The sequence below is a fragment of the Meleagris gallopavo genome, chromosome 1 (assembly GCF_905368555.1).
Source record: "Meleagris gallopavo chromosome 1, MGAL_WU_HG_1.1, whole genome shotgun sequence".
Classification (NCBI taxonomy): Eukaryota; Metazoa; Chordata; class Aves; order Galliformes; family Phasianidae; genus Meleagris; species Meleagris gallopavo.
The window spans coordinates 82605639-82633262 of NC_139404.1; the positions used below are offsets into that span (position 1 = coordinate 82605639).

Genomic DNA, 27624 nt, shown 5'->3' on the forward strand with positions numbered 1-27624 from the left:
AGACTCAACTATGCAAACAAGCTTCCATCAAAAAGGGAAAAGGTATCAGAAGACACTTCACAGCCCAGCTTGCAGACTCAGGCTCATTCAGGTCACCCTTCCAGTTCCCTGTCAAGCAGTCAATCACCTACTGATAAGGGGAGAGGCAAAAGGTGGTGTGACCAAGAGCCTGAAGACAAATGTTGCTCAGAAAAGCTGGCAGAAGTCTCATTGGACAACTACATCTTTCTGCCCAAAAGGTAGAAGAAATTTCAGCGAGGGCGTAGGGCAGAGCCAGAAGGCTCTTCTAGGGCTCTAGACTCTTGTAGGACACTAGTCCCTAGGGCACTGAAATGAGCCAACGGGACAGGTCCTGTAGAAGAGATTGGAAAAACTATAACTCCTGGCAGATGTGTTTGGCCTCTGTATCTCTCATGCATTTTCTAATCAAATCTGAGACATCTGTTCCTAGCATCACAATTTCATATAAATAACTGAGCATTACGATTTCACATAAATTCTCAGATTATGAGAATTTATGAGTTGGTGCTTCACAAACTCATATGAATTCCTTGCCCAGAAAACAAAGTATTTATACATGTCTACTGATGTTTTACATTCAATATATTCTACTAATGAACTCTGAATATTAATAAAGTTACTCTAAGCCTCAAATCAGACCACACATTTGTCTGCTTGTATGTTGTGTGGACTGTTGAAACACGTACTGAGTTGACAGCTCAAATGTGAAGTCATTTGGGCAAGCCAGCAAGAGCTCACACTGCTTCCCCCTCAAATAATCTGACTCTGGGCTTCCTGTATCACATTTCAGCTGTAAAACCCTTTACATGAGACAACACCTCATCAAAAGCTTGGGTACTTCAAGGCAGGCCTCAAACAACCCAATGTTGACCTCACATTGTCAGAAGCAAATACACAGGACCTCTGGGTAAAGAGAGAAAAGTGGCGTTCAGAGAACTTGAGTGCTGGAGGACAGCTATAAGCATAGAGACTTCAGGCACAAACTTTCCACTGTATTACCCACATGCATGTAGCCTGTGTTGTGTCTAAAACACGGGCTTTTCATTCTATAACCTCTCAGCAATACACATGAAATTACAGCATTTCCAAACAACACTACAGAAAAAAGATCACGTTCCTCTAAAAGCCAGCCCTGAGTGTTTCCAGCTCTGATCATATTTGCACACAGAATTCCTCTCCTGTGGCTCACACCTTGTCATGGCTTACTCCTACGAAGGGAAATGCGTTCACATTTCATTGTGCAGGACAGAAGGTTTTAAAGCACTGCTATTGCTTGGGCAGGGAAGAAGGATGACTGCATATGTCACACTACAAAACAGAGCAGGCAGCCTATTGAACCTCCATTATGTATAACTACTGAAGTTCCCAACAACTACATTAGAAAAAAACAATAGATGTTACAGCAAGCCTGGTAAGAAGAGCTTTACAGGTGGAAAGCAAGGCTGAGATATTTCTGGAATATGGGAATATATAAGCCTATTCATTTCATTTTGAATTGCTTAATGGCTGTGGAGAGCCCTTGAGCATCCTAAGTCTCTGTGTGAAGGAAAAGTTTGAAATTATATCTTAAACATCCTGAACAAGCTCTAACCCAAAACATGTGGTCAGCATAGACTATTGCCCCACTGCACTATGCCCAGCCAGCTGTGCTCTGGGAAACAGCTTAAGTAGCACTCCAGGAAAAGCTTCAGTGCTGCAGATCCCAGTCAGAAATGGTTGTTCCTGCAACCCTAAATGTCTTATTTTTGGTATTTATTAGCCACTACCAGAACCTTGGGCTTCAGTTGTAGGTTGGTTTTCTCCCTGCATTTTATAAGAAGCCTGAGATGTGAACTCAAGCTCTGTTGTTTTCCATAGATGTGAAGGCTCCAAAGGTTAGATACTGATACATCTATACATCCATATCTGCACTATCCACTGTAGGCATCTGCTCTCTCTAGCCAAAACGGACACTTGTTACCCATGAGATACAGCAAAAAGGGAAGGGCAGCTATAGTAGCATGCAAGACGTCAGACCTGTAGCCAAGAGTTTGGGAAGCATCGTGGTCAAATTAATCACGTTTATTCACAATTCAGACTGTACAATCAAAACAGCTGTACTTATCCATAGCTTTATCACAAGCTGGAAATGATCTTTTCACTCCAGCAAGCTCTGAAAGCACCCTACGTTAAGTGAACCACACAAGAGTCAATCATGCCCAGGAGAATGATCATTAGCATTCAACTTACTTAGAGCTGAGAAGTAGTAATAGGAAAAGTCCAGTGGGAACTTATTAGTACTCTTCTTAATATGAATTAGCAGCAAGAAACTAGAAAGACCAGACATCTGATCATCTTGCACTTAGCTTTTGCAGAACCATAATTATATTAGATTATGGGAAAAAGTGAGTTTCACGCAACATTGTATCACGAGAGATTGCTAAATATTCACAAGGTTTGGGGACTCTATATTATTAAGCTCTTCTCTAAAACAGACTTTACTGGACATACATCAGGTTCACAGGACAGCCCTGAAGGCCATAGTAAATAAGAAATATGAAGATCGGGAAAATTTGCCACAAAGCAATTTTTCCATCCCACCTCAAGAATGGTGAAAAAAATGAAGAAGAAACAGACTTTCTAACGCTACCTCAGGGATGAATCTACAAACTGCAAGAGCTACTGTAATAGGGTCTTTTTCTGAGCTGGTTCTCTTTCAGTACAGCTGCTGACCCTCTCACTCAAAACTGTGGGTGCAGTATCAGTGAGTCTATAAATTCATGTATGCACCATATCAGTGCAGTGCATATCAGCTCGGTGCAACTACTCTTCTGTGTGGCATTAGATATTGACTTTAGGTGCTCTGGGTTGAAGCTTTGGCTTCAAAGCTTTGGGTCCAATTTTCCATTTTGGTGCAACTTATGTTGATATTACAAGTGGATTTAACAGCCATTCAAACAAAGCAGCAAGTATCTTGCATCTGCTTGCAATCTACTTTTTCCATTAATTTTCCTTAGATTACATAACACATGAAAGAATCAAACAGTAAGGAAGAAATATTGTGCATGTACGGGCAAGTAAACCAAGTAGCATGTTCTTATAGAAGCTGTAAGAGCTGTTCCTGGTCTTACAGATCAGCCACTACAACATAGGAGCCAAACATGTGAGCTCACTTCTGTGCTCCATCTTAATTTTTCTGAGCAATATTAGGGAAGGGCTGTACTTCCCCCTGTAAAGCAATTTATACTGAGGTTATATCAAGAACTTGAAAAGCTGGAAGTAACTTGCTGAGATGAAACTCCCATCTGCTCCAGGCTTTGTGCTGACAGCTGTTCTAAACCACTGCCTTCTGTCTCATGCATCAGGCAGCTTGGTTCTCACCTATTAATAGTAGGCGCAGCCGAGTCTCTGAAGGCGTGAAAAGTGTGGCTTCTCTATTGGGCATGAAGGAAGATTTCTCCTCAGAGGCTCCAGATAATGCTGTCAGCTCAGGTACTGCTACACGTGGTGCCTGGAGTTTCACAACATGCTAGGAAAACATGTGCAGGTGCAAAACCTATGACATGCAGCAATGCTGTCCAGTAACCCAGACCACCTTACTGCAGCATAGGAAGGGCACACAACACTGGATAATTTGACTGCACAGACCGTGTAAAAGGACACCTCTGACAGAGGCATAAGTGGAAAAACAAGTTGACAGGCCTGTTACTGACACCATGTTTACACAAAAGCGTAGTGAACTTTTTTCCTCTCTCCTGTGAACTGTGCCTGATGGCTTGGTTATTGTTCTATCTTCTTTCTTTGTAACAGAGCATAATATGAAAAGAATTAGACTTAATGAAATCTTATTCCTCTTTGAGGCCACTGTAACATAGCTCTGGAAGACTAGCAGGAGAGTTAGTGGAACTGGCTCTCTATATAACAGTATACTCATTCTTTTTTTTCCCAGAGCATTAATAGTATCTGCTTTGACACGAAATTGCAGAGAAAACAGAAGATTTGGCAAGCTAAAACACACACATGAGATGGGATTGACAGCACTCCAAAGCTGCATCTTAAGTTATACGTTAAAGTGATGAACAATCTACAGCTACTATGGAAAACGCCGAATTGTTCCTGTTTCCATCATCCATTAGCTCACAATTCCCTTTTCAAACAGTCCATTGGTCAAAGTGGTAAGCCTGAATGTTACTCTGTACCTCTGTGGTTGGGCTGAGCTGCAGCACTGTAACTTGAGGCATGAAAGGACAGGAACATTTGTTAAAGGTTTCCACTACAGAGCAAGAGCTCTCACTTTTTGCAGCTTGAAATGAACCCAACTTGCAGCACATAAGCAAGTGCAACCACAGTGGTGTTTGAGCAGGAAAAGCCTTCACAGGGGGGCTAGTGAAGGATGGGTGGGGGAAAGGAGGTGGTTCTGTCACCAGAAAAAGTACTGACACTCAATTTTTTCCACTTGCACTCAACCCCACCATGACGCCCCAAGAGTGAACACAAGAACTGACCACTGAACAACAATATATAAGCTCCGTGAAAGGTGCCTCACCATAACCACTTTCTTTTCTGCCTCGAGAGAGAAGCCACTAGCAATGAAACTCCACACCACAGTTATCCTGCTCATAGTCTGGCTTGGCGCCTTCGCTCTGCACACAGCAGAAGGTAAGTGTACAAACTAAGAAGGGAATTGCTCCTCGCTGCACTACTGGTCTGAAGAATCAAGCAGGATTCATTCTCAGACAGAGCTGATGCATGAGATCAAACTTGCAAGAAATCCAGATCAGAGCTGCAAGGAAAGGGGCTAAAGCAGAAGGGGATTTATGGGAGATTTCATCTGATGTTGTGTTTATTAGTAGGCTGGCTTCTACCTCAACACAAGGAGAGTTTTCTATGCCTTATAATCCTTACAGTTTCTGTGCCTTCTCTCTCAAAACCATGAAAGCTTGAAGATGCAATGCAACGTGATAGATGCTCCATCCTTGGAGACATTCAAGGTCAGACTAGAAAGGGCTCTGAGCAACCTGACATAGCTGTAGGTGTCCCTGTTCATTGCAGGGAGTTGGACTAGATGGCTTTAATGGTCCCTAGGCTCCTTCTAGCTCAGACAATCTTGTGATTCTATCAAATATATTTTTTCAATTTTTATTTAAACTTAGACCATATAGTCATAAACAATTTTGATGCCCCGAGATGTTAGAAGTTATTCCAGTTTTGCATATTGAATATTTGCTTCTTTCTAAACAAGTATTTTGGAATGAACAGATAAGAACAAAAAGTGCAAAGAAAAAAGGGTATTTATACAAGGTTTTCTCTCCTCCAGGTTTCATACAATTTAATATCTTGTTGGAGATCACTTATGTGCACTGAAATGAACCATGTTTATTAGTCATATTCGGAATGAGTTTATGACTAGTGATGTCTATGTGCATGACTTTTGGATTAGGCCATGTGTATCATGTAAATGTACTACATGTAGCACACTTACACAAGTAGCTTCATGCAAAAGAGCACAGAAAAATCACAGAAAACACTCATGCAAGCCATCTGCAAACCCACAAAAGCATGCAGATATAAAAACACTTCACAAAACCACATGAAAACCAAACTGAAACCTGCAAAGCATTCATAAAACAATGTATCCACATGCTGAGTATGTTATCTTAGTGCCCCTAGAGCTAGATCTTTCTACATTCTCATATTTTGATTAATGCTGCTGCTGTTCATCTCAGCAACACGTGGCTAAGTGCTACCAACTGACGGTTTGTACTGTCATGCTCCAGCATATATGGTTTGGTTTTGTTCTCAGTTTTAGAGAAGCTCTGCCGGTATTCCTTGCGTTATTCTTTATTCATTTTTCCTGGAAATGATGTAGTAGAGGAAATACTAAGCCTTTAGTGTAAGGGATGTTTTCAGGGATAATAAAAACTGTGCAACTACCTCTGAGCTCTTTAATACTACATTTTGAAAAAGCAATTTGAGGAGTGTGGTAAGGTATGTTCTTATACTGAACTGCAAGAAAACATATGGCACTGCTTGTGACTAATGCAAGCTCAGAAGAAACTCCTGCAGGCAAACAAAACCCCAGGAGTTAGCAGTTCTGCCAGTAGCCATGCACTGGCCTTGCTGCAGCCTCTCTGCAGGCTAACGTGTTTGCTGATTGCACATTGCAATTATTTCAAATTAAAAAAAAAGCTCACAGATAATAAGACTATTCAAGGAAGATGTTATGGTTAGCAAATTGTACCTGAACTACTTTTGGGCTTCTCAAGCCAGCTTCTCTATACATTCCTCAAGAATAAACCTCAGAATATAGCCACATTCTGTTTGTCCTGTTGTGACTTTCCAAACCTATCTTTGATGGGTGAAGGAAAACCAGAAGCAGAAGCTTCCAGTAATATATATGTGCCTCACTTAAGCAGCCATTTCTTATTATTACTATGTAATGTGACAGCTGTCCAGAGAATTTTATACTAACACAGGCTCCTTATTAATCACAATTGCATTCCCTGAAACATATGCAATGTTGGAGGAAAGAGGGGATTGGTGAGCACTCTATTGGGTCTGATACTAGATTTGCAGCAGGCATGCAATGCAGTCAGCATTCTGCCAGTTAAATCTACTATATTTCAACAGTTAGTATGTGTGTTGGTATGTTTTGGTGTGCTTTTAAATGCTAGCTTTGGATGCCGATTGAGAAAGAAGAAGCTTTACTTATTTTTCCTTCACTTGGGAAGCAGGGACAGTAATACTGAACCACATTCAGATGATATTTCAAAATCAATCCAGAAAAGATGCACTACTTCATACGGGTACCTGTATGTAGATGATACAGATTTTACCGTGAAGATTCCAATGGCATTTTAGAGACAGTAGAATGTCTCATAAAAGACACCTTGAACTCTCTTGTATCACTGGTATTGTCTGCACATCTCATGAGAAGCTCACGTTCAAACCATAGCTGGAAATCAGCTGGAACTCATAATTTAGAAGAAGGTTTTGTAGTTAAAATGTGAATACAGTATTGACTGCCTTTGTCATTCATCTGTTCTTCCCCTTGCAGGGAGCATTGCAAGTCAGTCAATGCGCAAATTGTCCTGTGTAAATCTGTCTACACAGAAAGTGGACATCAGAAGCATTGTCAACTATGAAAAGCAGGAAGTTCCAGTAGAAGCTGTCATGTAAGTATCTAACCACTTCCAGACTCATCTGTGCAAACAAGCTTCCATCAAAAAGGGAAAAGGTATCAGAAGACACTTCACAGCCCAGCTTGCAGACTCAGGCTCGTTCAGGTCACCCTTCCAGTTCCCTGTGAAGGAGTCAGTCACCTACTGAGCAGAGAGTGTGAAGACACGTTACTCACAAAAGCTGGCAGAATAACTGTAACACCTGGTAGGAGATGTGTTTGGCCTCTGTATCTCAAATGTAGTTTCTAATCAAATCCAGGACACCTATTCCTAGGAAATAACTGAGCATCACAATTTCACATAAATTCTCAGATTATAAGGAATGCTACATTTTAAATTAATTATCAGCATGCATGCATGTAATCACATATATTACATACTTACCCATGCCACGAACAGGGAACTGATATTGCTAGCTGCTGTTACGACAAGTAACCATTTTAAACTCTAGCATGTGATATGGTTTTACCACACATCCTCATGCTCCGCATAAAAAAAAAGAAAAAAACAGAACAACAAACCTGGTTTTGGAGACCAGAACTTGATGGCTGCCTGGCTTTCCTTCCCCCTGCAGGTTTATCACCACAAATGGTATCAGGATCTGTGTGCACCCAGGTAAGAAATGGGTGCAGTCCGCTATAAAAAGAATAGACAGAAGACGTACTACCAGAAGAAGATAATCCTGTCCTTGGCAGGCACCTGAGGCCAACAAAATGGAATAGTCATCACTGCCGCAGACAACAGGGAAGAAAGCCTTGGTATCCACTTGTAATTTCTACTGGCAATAAATTCTCTGAACAAAAATGAACTCGCTAGAATCTATTAATCACTGTTTGAATGTCTGCTGACTTCTTCATGTTATAGCTGGACTCTGTTACACCATTTATTGTCTGAAATGCTTGTCAATATTTATTTATAACTGAATGTAGGTATCTTCTCATCTTTGCTGTCATGACTAGTATAGGATTTAAGGGTAAACAGCAGATGGTTTCACATGTTATAGGGAAGAAAATTACTTCTCACAGAGATGGAAAAGAGTAGACCTCCAGAATGATGAGGGGGGTCAATATTCTGCATTGTGTGCTGAGATTCAGAAGGTTCTATATGATTTTACGGTAACTCAAACTTACATAAACTATAAGAAATAGTGTCAGGCAATCACTTGAGCAGTGCAATATTCAGAAGGAGATCCTCGGGCTTTCTATTCTTACATAAAGTATTGCACTGTTGGCTCTGATTTTAGACCCAGGCCATGGTGATGTATGCATACTCTCACCAAGGCATGACCTGGAGCAAATTCAGGGCAAATTTAAGAATGCAACTCTATTCAGACTTGTACTTGGGAAGACTTATCCTACTCTCTGACATTCATTAGGTTATCTGAGTTACACCTTCATTTGAAACAGAATTGGGGAAAAATAAGGAATCTCAGAATAAGCAAGAACAAACCATGGCTGGAGTCAGTGCTTCACAAACTCATATGAATTCCTTGCCCAGAAAACAAAGTATTTATACATGTCTACTGATGTTTTACATTCAATATATTCTACTAATGAATTTCAATACTTTTAATAAAGTTAATCTAAGCCTCAAATCAAACCATTCATTTGTCTGCTTGTATGTTGTGTGGACTGTTGAAACACGTACTGAGTTGACAGCTCAAATGTGAAGTCATTTGGGCAAGCCAGCAAGAGCTCACACTGCTTCCCCCTCAAATAATCTGACTCTGGGCTTCCTGTATCACATTTCAGCTGTAAAAGCCTTTACATGAGACAACACCTCATCAAAAGCTTGGGTACTTCAAGTCTGGCCTCAAACAACCCAATGATGACCCTCACGTTATCAGGAGTAAATACACAGGAGCTCTGGGTAAAGGGAGAAAAGTGGCGTTCAGAGAACTTGAGTGCTGGAGGACAGCTATAAGCATAGAGACTTCAGGCACAAACTTTCCACTGTATTACCCACATGCATGTAGCCTGTGTTGTGTCTAAAACACGGGCTTTTCATTCTATAACCTCTCAGCAATACACATGAAATTACAGCACTTCCAAACAACACTACAGAAATAAGATCACTTTCCTCTAAAAGCTCGCCCTGATTGTTTCCAGCTCTGGTCATATTAAATGTGGAGGTTGGTGGCCCTGCCTGTGGCAGAGGGATTGGAGACTCATGATCCTTGAGGTCCCTTCCAACTCTGTGATTCTGGTCATATTTGCACAGAAAATTTCTCTCCTGTGGCTCACGTCTCATCATAGCTTAGTCCTATGAAGGGAAATGTGTTCACATTTCATTATGCAGGACAGAAGGTTTTAAAGCAGTGCTACTGCATATGTCACACTACAAAACAGAGCTGAAGTCCTCAGCATCTACACTAGAACATAGAATAAATATTACAACAGGCCTAATAAGAAGAGCTCTACAGGTTTAAAGCAATACTGAGATGTTTCTGGAACATGCCAACATATAAATCAGCTTTCTATCATTTTGAATTGCCTAAGCAAAGACGCCAGTCCCTCGTACTATAGACAACAGAAGCGCTTACGTTCTCTTCACCATTATCAGAACATTAGCAGTCTACAAACAAGGTTACCTTTGAAAGTATCTCTGTGATATGTTGTCTCAGACAAATACAATCTGCTCCCACTTATGAGAGCAGAAATGACTTAAAACACGATTCTGGCAAGCAGGACTTTAAAGCTCATACTCAGTAGTATCTTATCACAGAATTAAACTTTAGTTGAATATATTACTTTTTTATTTTGAGAACCATAACCCGAGGATATATTAATTAAACATCACACAGCAATTAATATTTTATATCTGCTCATCTTCATCACAGTTCATGAACTAATTAATAATAGTTTCTAAGAATGAATCATCCTCCTTAATTGCACCTTGTTTGTTACAAATTGCAAGATCTGTAATGATCCTTCTGCTGTTCTTGGGAGAAAACTATTACTGGCCAGTACATTCCACATCTATTTCTTCCAAGTCACCAAAGACTTCCCTGTCTTTCTCTGCCTATTTTACTCCTGTCCTTACTGTAGTTCCAGGTCTGTGCTATTTTTGTCATCTCTATCTACATATAACCTTGAGGTTTATTTGTACTAGTACTGCTCCTGCCTAGTTCTTTTCCCAGAGGCTCTCAAACTGCTTCTGAAAAATATTACTAATACCTCTCTCTCTCTCACACTCGCGCGCGCACACACACACACACACACAAAGGCAAGTACAAAATGAAGAACTAGAGTGCTGCCACTATGTTGGAGGCAAGTAAGGGCCACAGGAAAAATAGAAGGCTCCAAGGTACTTTTGAAGATCTGGGGCTGTGGTTGCATTGATGACCTCCTAGCACCTGCCTGCCCACTCATTTCTTCCCCAAGTGAGGTAGGGAACATGGTGACTGCTTCCCTTTCTGCTCATCCTCTGCTAGACTTAGTCCAGTAATACGAATATTGATTTTCTTTGACTCCTTTTGTAAGAATTGTGGTTCCTTTTGTCAGAGGGAACTCTCCAAGTACACATGGCAGAGCAGCCAGCAACAATGTTTGAAACAACTCGATCATTTGTCTTCTGCCACACCAAAGGGACAGAAGAGATGTGCTGTGAAAAGACATTTAGCAGAGAAAAAGCAGCAGATAACACTGTGGACTCAACTACTCTAAATATTTATAGCTTCACCATCTTCAGAGAGGGTAAGGACACGCTCCTTCTGTGCATGGGGGATTTTTGCATGAAAAATACTTCCTGGGCAGCAAATTTATGTAATTGCAGTGGTACTGCTTTCACTGTTTGTTTATAATTATGGAACTGGAAAGTTAAATTTACAGTAACAACCAGCTCTCACTGAAACCATCATTATAACACTCAATCTCAAACTCTCAGTGATGAACTGATTCATTGATCATCTTTTTTTGTATGCCTTCAGTCTCCATCATTTATGTTTTCACCAGTTGATCATATTTTAACAGATTGTTCAAGACTCTATGTGAGAAAAAGAGAAGTATCTCTGTACTGATATTAATGCATCAGTGAGGCTACTCTGCCAAATATTGTTCCATAACATGAAATTCACAGTAATTGAGGAGATACAAATACTTTCCTTGTCTCTTCCCTGTGAAGCAATGCATCACATGGATTTTGGAAAGCTAAATCCTGTATTTAAATCGCAAATGAATTAGTTACTTAGCCCACCCTTACTAAGGTTTGCTGCAGAAGACACTAATTCAAATTTTATGGTAAGCCAGTATAGTTAAGGTGAGGGGAAAGGTAGGGAAATAACAAATAGAAAAGCAGTGGCAGGGGCTTGTTGCAGAGAAAGTAGTATGTATTAGCTGTCATTGTGTTCTTCTGAAGTCTTTTAAATATTCACTTTCTCCCTTGAGTTATTACCTCTGTTTGTTGTTTGTGTCTTAGAGCAAGTTTCTCATTACCTTGAGGTAGTAGAGGCTTAAAAGATGTGCTGTAAACCTAGAGATCCTAAGCTTCCACTAGTGAATTTTTAGGAACCAGTAACACCACTACACTGCTAGTGGTTGTCAGTAATTCAGAATGCAAGTTTTAGCTGGGCATTTGATTTCCATGGAGTGGTAAGAATGCATAGTGCTACAGTAGGGCATCATCACTGCTGCTCACTCCAGTAAACCTGTCTGCTCTCTAGGTATGACTAAGGCTCTTCTTGCAGCAATACATATCCTGTTTCAAGGGCACTCTGCTGTTTTTTCTTTTTGCCTATTGTGATGCCTGTGCACTTACTAAGAGCTATTTATGTCTGCTGTTTCCCACCCCTTCCTATTAAGCCATCCATGCCTTCAACTTGTACTTTGAGATCTGAGAATAAGGGAACAGTCCTGTTGGGACAGCTCCTACCGGGGCTGCACAGATTTCAAAAATATTCTGTTTTCATGGCATTGTTTACCTTCCCCATTTCAATTAAGAGTTAAAAGCAGCATAGAAGAAACAGAATGCAGCTAATGCCCAAGTAGTGAAGAAGAACTATTTTTCCTAATCCTTCTAACTATCTGGTCAAGAAAACATTAGAAAAAAATTGAGCCCACAGGTTCACACTAACAAAAAGCAGTGTTTCCACATTTGTACAATCTGCCTGCATGCTTCAACATTTCAAACAGGAAAGGAAGTATGGCAAGCAAACTCTTCTGCTAATCATTTCACCATAGTTAGAAAGAGTATGCATCAGGTCATAAGAGATCCCACCTAGAACATGACTAGAGCAAACCATTCACCTGATCTCCAGGAAGGCTGAGAAGCATGTTTTTTGAAACAGTGAGTAACTATCCCAATATCAAGTACGTGATTGCAATTTAAATAAACCTCCCAAATTCGAGAAGTTCATTTGAGACATTTCCAGAGCATGTGCTCTGGTTGGAGTTCCACTTCTTTCCTCTGCTCTATTCCTTCAAAGAGATCACGGAAAACAGTCTCTAAAATCAAGGAGGGAAAAGGCCATAAAAGCCATTTCACTTTTAGTATCCCAATAACTGAGACAGATCTGAAATTTTTCTCCTTGTCTCCTGTTTCCTTAGCCTTCTGTAGGTTTCTCAGGGGGGAAAATCTTTCTTTCTTTCCAAACACCTCTGCATGATGTCCACCCTGCTGCCAGCTCCCACATGCCAGCCACTCTGAGACTGGAAGAGTTACCTTATCCTCAGTGTTGACCTACATTGCTTAGCACCTTTCTGTGCTGTGCGATAAGAAAATGACTGTTACTAGGGCTCCAATCTGATTCCAGGCATAATCCTACCAATAAACAAACTCCGAACAGGAATTGCCACAGCATGAGCTGCCAATTCATGTGATACTATCCTTAGGGTGCCCTTTCTAGTGTCCTGGTCTGATGGGGTTTGATTTATTAAGGCCTTCTAGCACAGCATCTTTCATGAGGACTTGTAAAATATTGCAGACCTCCATTTCAAGATTGTTATTATGCTAGAAAAAAGTTAACTGGTAATTATCTACTGCATAGTAACTGATACTTTTAGTTATGGTTTGTATCAAGAAGAAAAATGGAGTCCTATTTAACATTTTATAAGTCACAATATCTTAAGGTGATTTTTAATATTTTTTTCATCTTTTTTCCAATTTGCAAACTCTTCCACTATGGAGGATGGCCTCATGAATGAATTAAAACAGGACTTAAATTCAATCCAGCTCAAAGCCTGGTAATTACACAGGAATACCCTTGAGAAATGTTAGTGTGCAGTCACTACAACAAATGCTGATAGCTACACTCTGAAATGCTAAACTCTCTCCCAAAGTCAGAGAGAAAAAGATGTTTCCAAGATATTAAAGGATCTAATTCTCAGAAAAAATTCAAGATTGATCAAGTCAGAGATTTCAGATAGCAGCCTAAAATCTACAATTTCATTCTGCTGGCTAAAGAGTGATACTGGTGCACTTACATCCACATTTTTGATGACTAAATTTAGGTGAGATAAAACCCTTCTGAATATTGCCTTTTTTTGACAAAGCTGAAATTTGTAAGTAAAGATTTTACTTCCTCACTTTCTACATAAAAAGATATATTGAATGTCTTACTATTCACTAGATTTGTTGATCTAGTAAGTTGCTTTTAAAAATTAACAGTGTAAGAATTTTGGTTTAAGACGTGTATTTTATGGGCTTGGGCTTAACTTTTTAAATGAAAAACTTTCAATTGGAGGAAAAAAAAACTAGGGTAAACTTCACTTTTTAAACTCATTTTTTTCTCATTCCTCTCTGTTGTGACTATTCACAGTGAATGAAATTCAGCCTTTAAGTCTACAACCGTAAGAAATAGTTATCAGAGAAGATATTGGAAAAAAGCTTTGTGACTGCAACAAAAGACTTTAGTAGACTATAATTGGATTATTTCAGCTCAAAAATCACTTAAGAGATCTCAGTACTTCAGCTGACAGCCTGGATTTACAGAAACAAATCTGCAAACTCTCCAAAATGTTTTGTTTTGAAACCCCACAAACTTCCCTGTGGCTGTCTATTTATGTCCCCACAAAATAGGCATGATTCCCATGTGACGTGTGGAGATGATTATGTCCTGCATGTCAGTGTCTTCCCCACTTTCCCTCAGGTGTCCCACGCACTTTGCGGTATCAGCCTGAGCTGCCTGGAGGTCAGGAGAAAGCAGAAAAGCTTTGATGAATGCCACTCCACAAAGTGGATGTGCAGTGCCCCTTCCAGAGCTGTTTCTAAAGATTATCACTGAGAGTAACTGCTGATTTACACAGCCTGGGGTGGTTGGGGCACCTCATTCCCGTTTCCATTAACAAGAATATCTTTTCCTGAATGCATGCTCTCTTTTTTTTTTCAGTAATTTCTTGGTCAAAGAGTTAACCTTGCTATTCTGTGTCTCTGCGGGGCACTTTACGTACAACGTTCGAAATTGAGATAGCGCAGTACAGCAGAAAAGCAGCTAAAATAAAACTTACTTCAGAGAATGTCAACCACAACACGGTTTGAGCAGGAAGAACCTTCACAAGGTGGCCGCCAACAGGTAATGGACAGGAAGGAGGTGGTTCTCTGTCACCAAAAATTCACATTTTCTTCATATGTAACCCCTTCCCGCTACTCTATTAGCCATTTTGGCAAAAAGGAACATGACCACTGGATAGCAACACAAACTCCATGAAAAGGGGCTCACATTATCCCTTTCTTATCTGCATTAAAATAGAAACCACCAGAAATTAAATTCCATATCACAGCTATCCTGGCCACTTTTTGGCTTGCTAGCTTCACTGTGCACAACAACAAAAGACACAGGTCTTTAAGCCAAGAGGAAGACAGGAATTCCCAACGCTATTGCACCAACAGTCTGACAAGATCAGGATTCATTGTTGGCCAGAGGTGAATCAATGAAATCAAACCAGCAAGGACTGTGCTGTAAGCTGGTTTTGTATGGTGTATGCAAATATGCAATGACAAGTTAATTTGAAAGGTGCTGCAACTTCTACAGTGCATTGCATGTTAGAAAGCAGAAGCATAATGGCTGCTTAGCTTAGCTTCTCTGTTAGTCCCTTACTACAGCACACTGCAAGATGAGGACTGACCTCCAGTGGGTGCAAGATGCCATGAAAATATCAGGCAAAAGACATGATAACAAAGAACTTTCCAGCAGTCAGAAGTGCCCAAAAGCCCTAACACACACAAAAGACACAAGATCCAACACTGTTAGGCAAAGACCCCCAAGAACACCTCCTAAGGACTATATTTTCCCCAAGGACCATTTCCATTCCTAACACTCCTCCCAAAACCACATCGTCTTCCAAATACATTCATAAGGTTCCATTGCTCCCAAACCTACCCTCTCTCTCAGCATCAGATGCTCCCCAAAATGTACCCTCAAAATGGCTCCCAATACATCTCCCAAAACTACATGCCTTCCTGAGGCAGCTCCTAAAGTTAAGCATACTCAGAATCACACAGTCTCTCTCCCAGATGTACTCTCATAGCCACAACTGTACCAAAACCTACACAGAGGTAACAATGCAAACAGCAGCTAGCTAAATACGGTATCAAGTATAGCAGAAAACATATAGACTACTCCAAAAATAATGCCTCCTATTTATTTCTATGGAAACTACAACAGATACAAAGAGCACAAGAACACTGTTTGACAGAGAAAATTCTCAGCTACAAAACACAGTTTTTCAACATAGTCACCATCATTAACTATGAATTCTTGCCAGCAATAAACAGCCTGCTTGTCATCCTTTAAAAATCCGCATAGCTGTCTGGAACATGACTTGTCTTTTGCATCACTCTCTCCACTGCTGAAACACACCATCCACTGCCTCACTATGCTCACATCCACATCCACCGTCTGGTCTCCATAAATGTTCAGCAACTGCCAAAGAATGTCAATGGGTGCTTTTTTTTTTTATTTTTTTTTTCCTGAATGTAGGATTGCTTCATACACACTTCCATGTCAGACGCCATTTTGTCAGATGGCCCCTCTGCTGCCATCTGTCACATAGCAACAAAATGTAAAGAAATGTTTGTGGGAAGGCTCAAGTTCTGCTGTCATACCACAAACATCTGCCTCTGATGTTGTCAGCCAACATAATAAAAGAGAAGACACTACTTTTGGAGCAGCCATCATGGTATACAAACTACAAATACCAACTATGTGAAACTGCTACTCACTAGGTAGAAAGGAAGCCTCTGTACAAACACAGGCTCCGTTCAACTCTGCATTTCCACTTCAATTTTTGGGGAATAACTACTATGGAATGTTAATATAAATCTCCAGCTGTAATTGCACCATTTGACAGAATGCCTGCATCATACTTGCCATTGCTGGAGGGGTGGAAGGATGGGGTTTGTGTTCTGCAAAACAATTATTTGAGTGAATTCATGCTTGCTGAATAAGCCAGAAAAGCTCCTTGAAGCCACAGCGTATTATTTCACTCAGAAAGAGTGAAATAAACTCATAAAGAACTTATAAAGAATGCTGCTTATGGAGCTGAAGAGGACATTTTGTTGTTGAAACTTTGAAATGCATTTATTTTATTTACTGAAATAAAAGGTACGCCAAAACAATTTGAAAATTCATGTTCATCTTGGCCAGTGATTGAGTTGAGAATACAAATAGCTTATCCCACAAAAATCCTGAAATATTTGAATGCTTTAACTGTCTGTATTTGCATTTCATATTAAAATCTTTAAAAAATATTTAAATTCCACATTTAATTCAAAAATACCTTTGAAAGCCTGAAAATTAAAGAAATTACTTTCCTAGAAAATGTTTTTTAAGTTTGTGTCTTGGTGTAACTTGAGTCCAAATGTGGAAAGAGTATTCTCACAAAACCTCCCATATCCTGGCATTGGTGCTAACATGGTGTGGGATGAAATATTAAACATATTAGCTGTTACAATTAGTGAAGAATGTGAAAAATCTGAAATCAGGCTGAGGAACTGAGTAAGTTCCAGTAATTCACTTCACACTGGCCTATTACTAAATTAGTCCAGCTTAGCCCCTACCAAGAGCATTTAGGAGGGCAAGTACAGAAATTGAGGTGATTATAGATATTTGAGGGCAGCAGAAATAGTGTTCTGATTCATTTTTGAAGCCACTTGACATTTACACATACAACAAAGGGGTGGGCTGGCAATAGGGGGCTAACGGAGGGGAAAATACATCACAGAGGGAAGCCACAATGAACAAACTAATTGTTGCATGAGGGTGGCTGGGGAAGGTCCAACAAAATCTCATTTTTATTCAACAACTGTGGAAATTATCTTGCAGGATGCAGCTTGCTTCAGTGCTCAGTGCACTGTTCTGATTCCAGTCAAGCACTGTCCTCAAAACAGAAAAAATAAAAACACAAAACAACTACCAACACCAATGAAACACAGAGATACCACACTCACTGAAGAGCAGGGAGAAGAAATTAGCACACTTAGCTGCACTTTTGAATTGTAACTTAATATAGTGAGGTATTATTTATGATCACCTAGCCACAATATACCTTTTAGCAAATGTTTAAGAGCTGCCCAGGCTTACACTTATATAATTAGTTCTTTGATTAGAGAACTTAGTGACCAAAGAAGGAAGAATACCCTTAAACCTAGGAAGCTTGTAATTCTGGGAGTCAATTAAAAATATATTCAAAACAAATCAAGTAACATACAATTATTTCCTTACGAATTTAAAGACACTGCTAAATGAAATAAGATGCCCCTAGGGAATGCAAATTCCCTTTGTAACAGCACATCATCAGAGGAAGAAGGGATGGAAGGGTGGGAAAGTCTGTAGTGTTGTGGTTTAGGCCCACGATCAGTTAATGACATCTGAAAGAAAACATTATCACCTTAACACTGCAATTAGTTCATCTCCCATCTCACTTCTATTATCTCAGATTAATTTTCTATGGCCATGCTCCCTATCTATCCTCACTGTTTCATGGTAAACAAACAAAAAAACTATCCTGCGTTTTCAGCTGGCACAAACCAAGGGTGGGTTCATGAAGCCTCCTATTCTAAGTATATCCACTGTCACAAGGGGCTTGTTTTTGCCACAAGAGCAGTCTTTGCAGGCATCTCTGGAAGAGAAGGAATACTTTCTAGAGCAAAACAAATACAAGCAAAAAAACCTCATCTTCCAAGTTTTGTAACTTTCTTGAAAATGCTGCCAGACTCTTTCCAAATTCTAGATCTTATGGACTAAACATGCAGTGCTATTTATTTCTCTAATTATTATCCTTTAGCTCAGCTGTGATTCTGGGACACAATCAAGTTCTTCTGTCTGTTCATTTGGTGCTATTTATTATTTGGCAAATACAATTACAGCTTCTTGGTCATCCCTGTGACAGACAAGTGTTGCTGGTGCTCCTGCAGTCAAATGGAAACCAGATCCAGAATTATTCACTTGGCCCAGCAGCACCAGACAATTACTACCCTCTTATTTGGACTAAATTCCCTTCAGTGCCAGCACATATTTAGCAGAGTACAGATGAAGAACTTGTTGAATTTGGTCCAGCAATTTTCATTTGCCAAAATCATGATTGCTGTAGCTGATTATTTCTATGGGAACTCTTTACTGTTGCTCAAGTGTGGATTATTGGAAAGTGTTTCACATTTCAAAAGAAATGATTCTGATCTCATGGAGCTGGATGTGGGAGACAAATGCTACTTTTGAGATTGTTCGGATCAACTGACCTTCAGCTCCTTTTCTCTGTCAAGCTCTCCCGTGAATTTCTTTAGCACTGTATGAATGACTGCCTTTCTGCTTCTGCTCCATAGTGGCATGGACAACCACAGCTGCACAAGATTCATGTTCACATCAGTCAGAGTTATACTTTCAAGTCTCTAGATGCAAGCTAGTACAGTCAGTGAGGAGCCAGCGAACCTCCACATACAGCTAGGTAAGGTAAGAAGGCAAAAGAACTGCCAAGTATGAAATAATAATGTATGAGACTGCATTTCCACGTGAGCTACTCCATCTCTCTTCCTGGTCTCAGACCAAGTCAGCTAGAATTACAGACATGCAAAGAAACATCTCTCTTTACTGTACTTGGGTCAGATTCTTTGTCGTAAATCATGGATGCCCCCATTAACTTTCAATTCAGCTGACATAAAATAGTCCTGCAGTTTAAATTTACAAATTACAACCTTAACTGCTTTATTTCATTCTGCTCTTCACTCTGAAAACATGTGCTGAATTGATATTAAGCTTACAGGTCAAGAAGGAAGTCCAAGCATCCACATAAACTCCTGCAGGCATATCCTACCCATTGAAATTGCTTTCTGTGGGAATGAGGAGCGTGCCTTTGGTATGCCCAGTGACTATTCAGGTCGCATATGCTTTCTCTGGGAAGGAAGGTTGAACAGTCCTTTTATCAGAGCCTCTACAAAGCCATTATGTCAATGACCACCTTTTGCTAACTCTACTTGCTTAGGTAAGCATAAGCAAAATTCTCCTCCTTACACAAATGATTCCAGTGTTGTCAAAAGCACTTTTTTTCTTCTTTTTGTTAGCTATATAGCAGGAGAGTTCTCCATTGAAAAAACAGTAAGTCCCATATGTGATATGATGAGGAAAACAACCTACGTTCTAGTGTGTTGTGTGCTGATAATGAGTGATTCAGACTTGTACACAACTTGAGTTGTTACTGGTAAAAAGGAATATTCTCCATAACAATTAAACCATACAGTCCACATCTGAAAACTAAGAGTTTTGTTTAGCAAACCATGATACACGGGGTTTGTTTGATGTATGAGAGACTGATAACAGGCTAAAAGAATTGTACACCCTTATCAATAGCATTGTCATACTTTCTGTAGGTAAGTAGAAGCAGGGATTTGAGAAGACACCTGGCAGCCTATTAACCATGAAGCAAGCACTTTTGGCCAGCCGATGGACAGCAATCCATGCCAACACTGCTTGTGGACATCACGGAAAGGTCTAGAGCTATCTCAAGGACCTGGAACTGACCTTCCAGTTGCTGATCTCCCAGCTTTTTCTATGTTTCATAACCTCCTCTGGGTGTTTTCGCAGCTTGCTTTGGGCAGCGTGGATCTAGATTTTATAAAGAATCTCTCTTCTTGATCTTTCAGCTGATACCCATTAAACAGTATTGTGAATCCTGAGAAGGAAGACTTTGAAGGTGTTCGATCAGAAAATGTGCATCAGGTTGGAGGCCTGTGTGTCTATAAATCATTTTAATACTTTTATATTGAATTATAAAACCAAATTACTTTTCATATGGGGGATAGCCTCTGTGGTCACCAGCTTGTGACTAACAGGAAAAGCAGCCAAGGGCTGTAACAGTAAAGATGCCAATAGTGTTTCTATAGTAATCTTTACAAACTTATCTTTTTTTACAGCTGAGAAGGAAGGATGGTATATGCAAGGCTGAAAATTCAATCTGTGCTTGTTTTGTGAGTGCAATGCACTTTCCAGCTATGGTCAGGTGACTCAAAATATAGTGTTCTCTCCCTTTTAAACTATAGAAGAGCATCAGAGAAAAGCCACGATGGTAACATAAATAGGATGCCTTCTGCTGACAAAAAAAAAAAGATGTTTTATTTTGAAATACACGTATCAGCTATTTGCCAGGGGCAAACAAGCCCTTTCTCCATGTTTATTTATGTAATCAGTGCTAAGATAAACTTGATTCTCTCTCATTTTCAATTCAAGGCAGTCCATTGTTTTTCTTCATATCATTATGTTACCTATTGTTTATCAGAATACAATAAGTGGAAGAATTTTGTTACACCGATATTCTTTTGTTTGCGATCTAATACGATAGAAATTTATTACCACTATTTTGCACCTACGCTATCTTTCACCCAAAGCACCTCCTTACAAATCCTTGTGAAGCAAAGGCTTACTTCTTTCATATGAATGCATGAAGAATTATATGAGTACTGAAATTCAGCAGCTGTGTGAAACTGTTCAACAGCAGTATTCTCCAACAATTCAGCATAGAAAGAAAAATATTAAGGGCTTGCGGGTGAGCTGGAGAATTATAAAGCATTGTCTTGAAATCAGTCTAATGGAGACCAGCGCTGACCTGAAACTTCACTATTCCAAAACTGTAACTAGAGAACCACATGGCTTTTCTAACATTGAAAAATATGATCCACTAAGATCAAAATTCAGTGTGGAAATGCCGCAATTTGAAAGAGTTTTCACTGCCTGGTTCCTTCCCACTAGTCAAAAAAGATTCCAGGAGATTCCATATGGACTCCAACAGGATTTCACAAATTTCCATCAAGATCAGACTTGTCTCTCAAAGAGACCAAACTGCACCAAAAACTCAGTGGCACATGCTGTGAGAGATGGGAAGTGCAGATAACTATGGCCTGTTTTCTCAGAGTTTCTGTTGCCCGTGCCATGGTGCCAGCAGGGAAGACAGTGATACTTCAAAACACCTGTGATTCTGATGTACTCATGACAGCCCATGTTCCACCATTTTCTTGAAGTAGTGTGCTTTGAAAATCCATCATTCCAGATCGTGAAAGTTTTGGGATCCCTAGCACTAGATAAGCAGATAATGTAGGATTCCTCCAAAGAAATGGAATGCTGGACACACGGACTTTAACATTTGGACCCTGAAAGTCCAAAAAATCCTTGCTCAAGTCAGCATGATCATGGTTTATCAAATACACTCTGCTTACCAAAGCATCCCAGTTGTCCTTAAATTCGTGGCAGCAGCCTGCGAAATCCCCAGAACTATAGCCAGCATGTGTTTTAAAATAAAATGGCTCCATTTTTTTTGCCTGAGGATTGAAAAAATGTGGTTGTAAGGCAAGTTCTAGAGTTGCGCTTTTTTTCCTGTTTCCCAATGGAAACAAAACACTTTTTTCCTTTATTTTATGATTTCCCATGAGTCAATAAAGTTGAGTTTCTACTCCCCCTAGCTGTAAAATCTAGTAACACATCCACAGCCTTTCCTACCTGACCATGCATTGTTGCATAGTGAATGCCTATTAAGACTTGATGGCAACACCAGTAGTTAGGTATTGATAAATCGTACATACTTATCATGTAATGGTTAAAATAAAACAGAATTTGAGTGGCATATCTATTGTTAAACTGCTAGTAAGCACTAGAGCTAGGAACAGGTCAAGAGTTTTTGTTCCAAATCATTCTTAATAGTCTTGGAAAATACTCCAATCTGCAGATTCTTGTCTTTATTACTGTTTTATATAGCAGTTCATCTAATTAAAGTATCTTAAGCACTACACAAGAGTTTCAAGTTGCTTAAGTCATCTGTTGCTTACTTACTGTCTAGTGGATTCTTTAAATATGTCAGGTCTCAGCTACCTCCAGAAAAGATCTATCCGAGACCTCTGATGTGTCTGAAATGCAAGAATTTTCTTACTGTCCATTCAGTACAGATTTTTTTTTATTCATTTTTCAAACAATTTTGTATGTATATTCACATCAAATGACAAACATTTTCTATATCTAAAAAGAACCCCAAACAAATGATGAACAAACATGTGTAACATAAGAAAGAAAAATGTTTTGATAGTATGCGATTGACAGTGGAGTTGATTATGTTTTGTGTTTTGATTCATTATAATCCTCAAAATAGAATGATTGTTGTTAGGTAGAACTGAAGTCCAGCGTAAATCAGTCATCAATCTGTATTCTGATTCTGTGGTGTCTAGCACTCATTTTGCACTAGAACTCATATCTGAGTGTGGAAAGGGAGGATCTGAGCAAGAGAAGTGTTTTCAGAGCTCCGCGCTACAGTTTTTTTTTTTGTAACTCTGTACATCAATGACTTTTTTTTCCTAAGATTCAAATTTCAGGAAGGGAAAAAAAAGAGTCTCAAAAATGTGATAAATTATTTGTCTTTTTTCATTAGGTCAGTGGTACATTCACTAAAAATGCAGAACATCTCTAGCCAGAGAGGCTAATTACTTTTTGGTTTAAAGTTCATTTCTAAGGTGGCAAGCCCGAAGGTAATTCACGGCAAAGGAAGTTTTCAAAAGCTCTAAGGTATTGCAGCACCCTTCATTGCACCCTACATTGTCTAAGTTAAACCTCAATAAATATACTGAAATCTCTCTTTCGGCCCTTATGTACATACTTTCAGAAACTGAGCATCCCATTTCAAATGACATAACTAAAATGCAACTGAATACATTGACACTTGGTGAATCCACAACACCAGCATCATTTTCATTGAGGGCAGTGTTTTTGAATTGCTGGCTATTTCTGAAAAGAAGTTCAAAAGAAATTGTGTATTAGACAGATACACACTATCTAGACAGAAGCACACATTATTTTTACCAGATGAATTTTCAGAAATAACCAGCTCTGTTTCAACCTCCTCTATGTATATAAATAGCTACAAGCATGGTAAGATCCTTACCACTGCACACTGCCAGCATTTGTTACATCAGTCCACAAGGTATACTGATATAACAGATCTATAAATAGAGATTTAACTAGCCAAAGTCTCCTTGTTGCTGACATTCGAGCTTAACTTTCCACAAAGGAGCTGAATGGACTGCTCAGCTGCACAGTGATAACCAAGATTTTCGTCTTGAGCTTTTCCAGTGAGTAGGCAAGGGTATTTTCCCTTGGCAGTCTATTTCAGGTTCACAAGCATGACTGCTCTACTGTGACTTATTTTAAAGCTCTGTCAGCAGATTTCTCATCTCAGGCTCTGAAATCTGAAGTATAGTCCCTCTAGCCTTCCCAGAGGCAGCGGATGCTCTCTGAAAGCTTTTATAATTCCATGATGGATAAAAGCCTATTAAAAATGCAGGTATTTTCCCAATATTAACATAGGCTTTAAATGGGATGAAAAAAAAATAGTAACAGCTTAGAGTGCTGACTTGGTACTTTCCCTTTGCCAAACCACTGGCCTGTACTGGAGATCTCTCTTCAGTCTCCAAAAAGGCCATCTTATTTTCTCTCACAGGAGCTAAGCTTGTACTCTGCTGATGGTGAGTGCTGTAATTGTGGCTACATCTCAACATTATGTTTTTTTATTTGTCCTTAGTTCTTTCCTGGCAACTGTCCCTTTCCTTCGGCAGCACTAAGTGAAAGACAGCTCTAAGGACAGATACCCACCTACACAAAACTCTACAGGAAGCTGGCTGCATTTTGTGTGAACACAAGGTGAGTCTTGCGTAGAATTAGTGTAAGATGACGTAGTGGGAGGGGGCTTCAGTGATTGCTTTTCCCATTCTTTCCCTTGCTTTCTTTTCCAAACTCATGCTGCTGTCCCAGTCATTTCTGCTGCTTTCCTTGTCACCCTCTTTCAAGTTATACTTCTTATTCCACTACAAACCTATACACAATACTCAGGTTTGTGAGTAAAGGAGGATTGGAAAGATTTTGGAAGGGCAACCATGGAACGTCAGCTACATTTACCTCAGTGGAGCCAGAAGTAGGACTGAGCAGGTGAGCACATCCCTGAAGCAGCCTTTGGATTGAGTTTCAATGATTCATTTTTATGCTTGGCACTTTCTTTGATAAATGCTACCGAGGGAAAAAAAGAACAGATAACACCAACAGTTTATTAAGCTACGTTCTCTAGAGGAAAACAGCACTTGCTTCATTAATGAAATATCTCTAGGGAAACCATTCTAAATTGTCCAAAGAAGCTTGAAGGATTCCTCTTAAAACTATAATTGCAAAGGAAAAAACAAAAGAAACCAAAACACTGGCGTGAGAATCTAGCACAGCCTTTCAATGGCCTTTTGTTCTGTTCTTGAAACATAACTGCATAAAGCAGTGCTATCCCAGGACCCCCAGAACAAATCCACTCCTGCACACTGTTCTTCAACTTTACTAAGCCCACACAAAATTTAGGCATACAGTTAAGAATATCCAGTTGTACATAACCCTACAGAGATACGGTTATAGAACAGATCCTAGGAAGTACTTTGAAGGCTCTAGGCTTCGATCACTAGGGATGATTTCAAGAGAAGTATGAACATCACTGGAGACTAAGAAATTACAGTCTTCTCTGAACTTTATTTTTTTATTTTTGGGTGGGGAAAGACCTGACACTTTAATACTGTTGCATAAACAACAGATCAATACTTGGTTCCCATAAGTCAGAAAGAATTTGTACTCAAGGAGCAATAGCAGGAACTATTTTATAGTCTTCAGCAATAATAGTTTAAATATTGCAATGAACTGGGATACACAGACAATGATCCAAGTTGAGACAAATTTTAAATATGATCATATGAACAAAATGCATGTTCAACATTAACTACAGCAGGAACACTTAATAAATAGCAAGTAGAGCCCATATGACTTTTTTTTTTTTTTAAGAAATTTCTTTGATGTGAAATTTCACAGATACAAAGATTAAAGCCACCTCTGCCCAGCACCTGCCTGCATTTCTACCTGCCTATACAAGTTTACTGAGACCAGGACAGGAGTCCCAGAGTTGGCCAGATCCATCTCTGCTGTAATTCCACCAGCTTTACTCCAGCACAGAATAGCGTATCTATCTGCAGTTCCAGCTCTGAAGTGCAGCAAAGCAGAGAAAATCCATTTTTGTTAGGAATGTAAACTAATGCACCAGACAAATATGCCTCACTGGAATAGCTGAGACAAAAAGGCACATATATCTACCTGCCAGTTCTGTTACATGACCATGAAGTCCAGCAAACTGACAGGGTGAGCAGCAAGAGAAAGGTGACATCTTATCTCGCTGGAGCATGATTTACCAGAGCTTATCTGCTAGAATCCTAGAAGACAGAAATAAAAGAGCAGGGTGGGAAACTGCTGCCCCAGCTCCGTTTGTGACAGCTATGGGAAAAAAAAGTCTCTGCAAACTGTATTCCATGGCACACTTCTAGACCTGACTTTCTGGCTCAGTACTGATTGTTTTTAAAATGTTACTTTTCCATATGCAAAGGAGCAGTAGAAGCAGCATCGTATACTTACAATAATGAATTTCAACTTCTGTGTATTTCTATGAAAGGCTGACATTTCTGAGGGAAGGAGATATTCACGAACAGTCAAACATTCTACATTTTCACTGAAAAAAAAAAAAGAAAAGAAAAGAAAAGAAAAAAAACCACCAACATCCTGAATCAGAAATTTTCCAGTTGGATTTCAGTGGAATATCATGAAAAGTCAACTTCTTCCTAGTGCTTTGGTGAGAAATTATGATGTATCACCAAATAAATAAATAAATGCAACTGCCCCAAGATAGTCTTTAGATTCATGTTAGCAAGATGAAATTGCAAAGATGACTGTTTTTCCTGGAAAGTGCATCCGTGATCCTTTCACTTCAGCAGTCTCTAAAAGCTATGCATCTGTTCCTAGTTCCTTATTATTAGCTGCTGACAATATTTCTACAGCCATACTGTCAGACTTAGACTTACAGAAGTTTTAAAAGGTCCTCTGTCTCCTATGAAGAAGGTCTGTGCAAATCAGATTAATTAAGGATAAATAAGATTATATGCAAACAGAGTAGAGTTGGACGAAGGAGCTCCGCAATGAAAAGCATATCCATAATGTCAGAGCTTGAGCAAATCACTTTAAATTCTGATGTTAGAAACCTTCCCTTGGAGTACTGTGGGACAGTAAGCACCCTGGAGTTAGAGTCAAGCCTTCATCAAGGTTTTAAGAAGGCTGAGGTAAATGTACAAAGGCAGAGAGAGATGCTGCACAAGCTCCAAATCTTCCAAAGATGGGCTGATCTATAAAAATACGGGGCCTATCAGTCAGCAAATACAGCGTGCTTGGCACAGGAGTAGGATGTCTGCTGTTAAAGGCAGAAGAACCAGAGAATACTCAAAGACACCATCTCAAAGCTGAATGAGAAAAAAGCCCCATAAGCTTTGTAGAGCAAGTTCTAAGGAAGGACAGTTATTACACACTGTCCACTTAGCATTAATGATTTTTCTAAATGTTTGTTTAAAACTTAAAAGCCACTAAAATATGAATCAAAGAACAAAAAAAATCATTAAATGCAAAATTTAGAGTTACTGTCCACTCTGATCTCCATTAGTACATTTCTTGTGGAGCTCACATGCTTGAGTAGAACAGGATGTGCTTCTCCCCTTTCCTACACTGCCCTTGTCTACCAGGCAGTCTGTTCTGCCTTGTCTACCCTGAGCAGGGACCTCCCACCTGCGGCCCTTTCTGTCTTCACTCTTTTTTTTGCAAGTGTCTGAGGCGAAGGCTGCCTCCCAGCCTCTCCTAAGGACTGAGAATCTCCCCACAGGAGATGCAGCTTCTGGTGCAATAAGGTTCAGATCTCCACGTGCAACTGCTATCATACAGCTGTGATCAGCAATAGAAGTGTGCTAAATTAATTAGGACTCTTGTTCAGTTTAAGCCATTTTCTAGGTAGTGCCAAGCCAAACAAAACGTATGTGATATTCAAAGCACTCATTATGTTTAATTCCAAAAGGGGCTTCTTTAAACAGATGCACTTCTGTTTAATACTGAGATAACAAGAGCACCAGAAAGAAAAGCCTGACTATAGGATTC

The 27624-nt window shown here is 39.6% G+C and overlaps 1 protein-coding gene and 2 long non-coding RNA genes across 3 annotated transcripts in view; 2 read left to right on the top strand and 1 right to left on the bottom strand.

Annotated features, from left to right (window-relative positions):
* The window catches only part of LOC104913508 (uncharacterized), a 273998-nt gene that overhangs the window by 209223 nt on the left and 37151 nt on the right, over positions 1-27624 (bottom strand). The window lies entirely within an intron of this gene.
* On the top strand, positions 4449-8780 carry LOC100541131 (lymphotactin-like). The gene is made up of 3 exons (XM_010719910.4): positions 4449-4659; positions 7058-7175; positions 7756-8780. The coding sequence occupies exons 1-3, from the start codon at positions 4590-4592 to the stop codon at positions 7859-7861; spliced, it is 294 nt and encodes a 97-aa protein (XP_010718212.1). The 5' UTR covers positions 4449-4589; the 3' UTR covers positions 7862-8780.
* Positions 23615-25989, top strand: LOC146545466 (uncharacterized). Its single transcript, XR_014886875.1, has 3 exons — positions 23615-23711; positions 24161-24279; positions 25474-25989. It is a non-coding gene; the product is annotated as an uncharacterized LOC146545466 (long non-coding RNA).

Excerpts from the sequence above, each read along its gene's own strand:
- LOC100541131 (XM_010719910.4), top strand. The coding sequence starts at position 4,590 with ATGAAACTCCACACCACAGTTATCCTGCTCATAGTCTGGCTTGGCGCC. Across the intron at positions 4,660-7,057 it reads CGCTCTGCACACAGCAGAAG|GGAGCATTGCAAGTCAGTCA; the intron begins GTAAGTGTACAA and ends TTCCCCTTGCAG. Across the intron at positions 7,176-7,755 it reads GTTCCAGTAGAAGCTGTCAT|GTTTATCACCACAAATGGTA; the intron begins GTAAGTATCTAA and ends TTCCCCCTGCAG.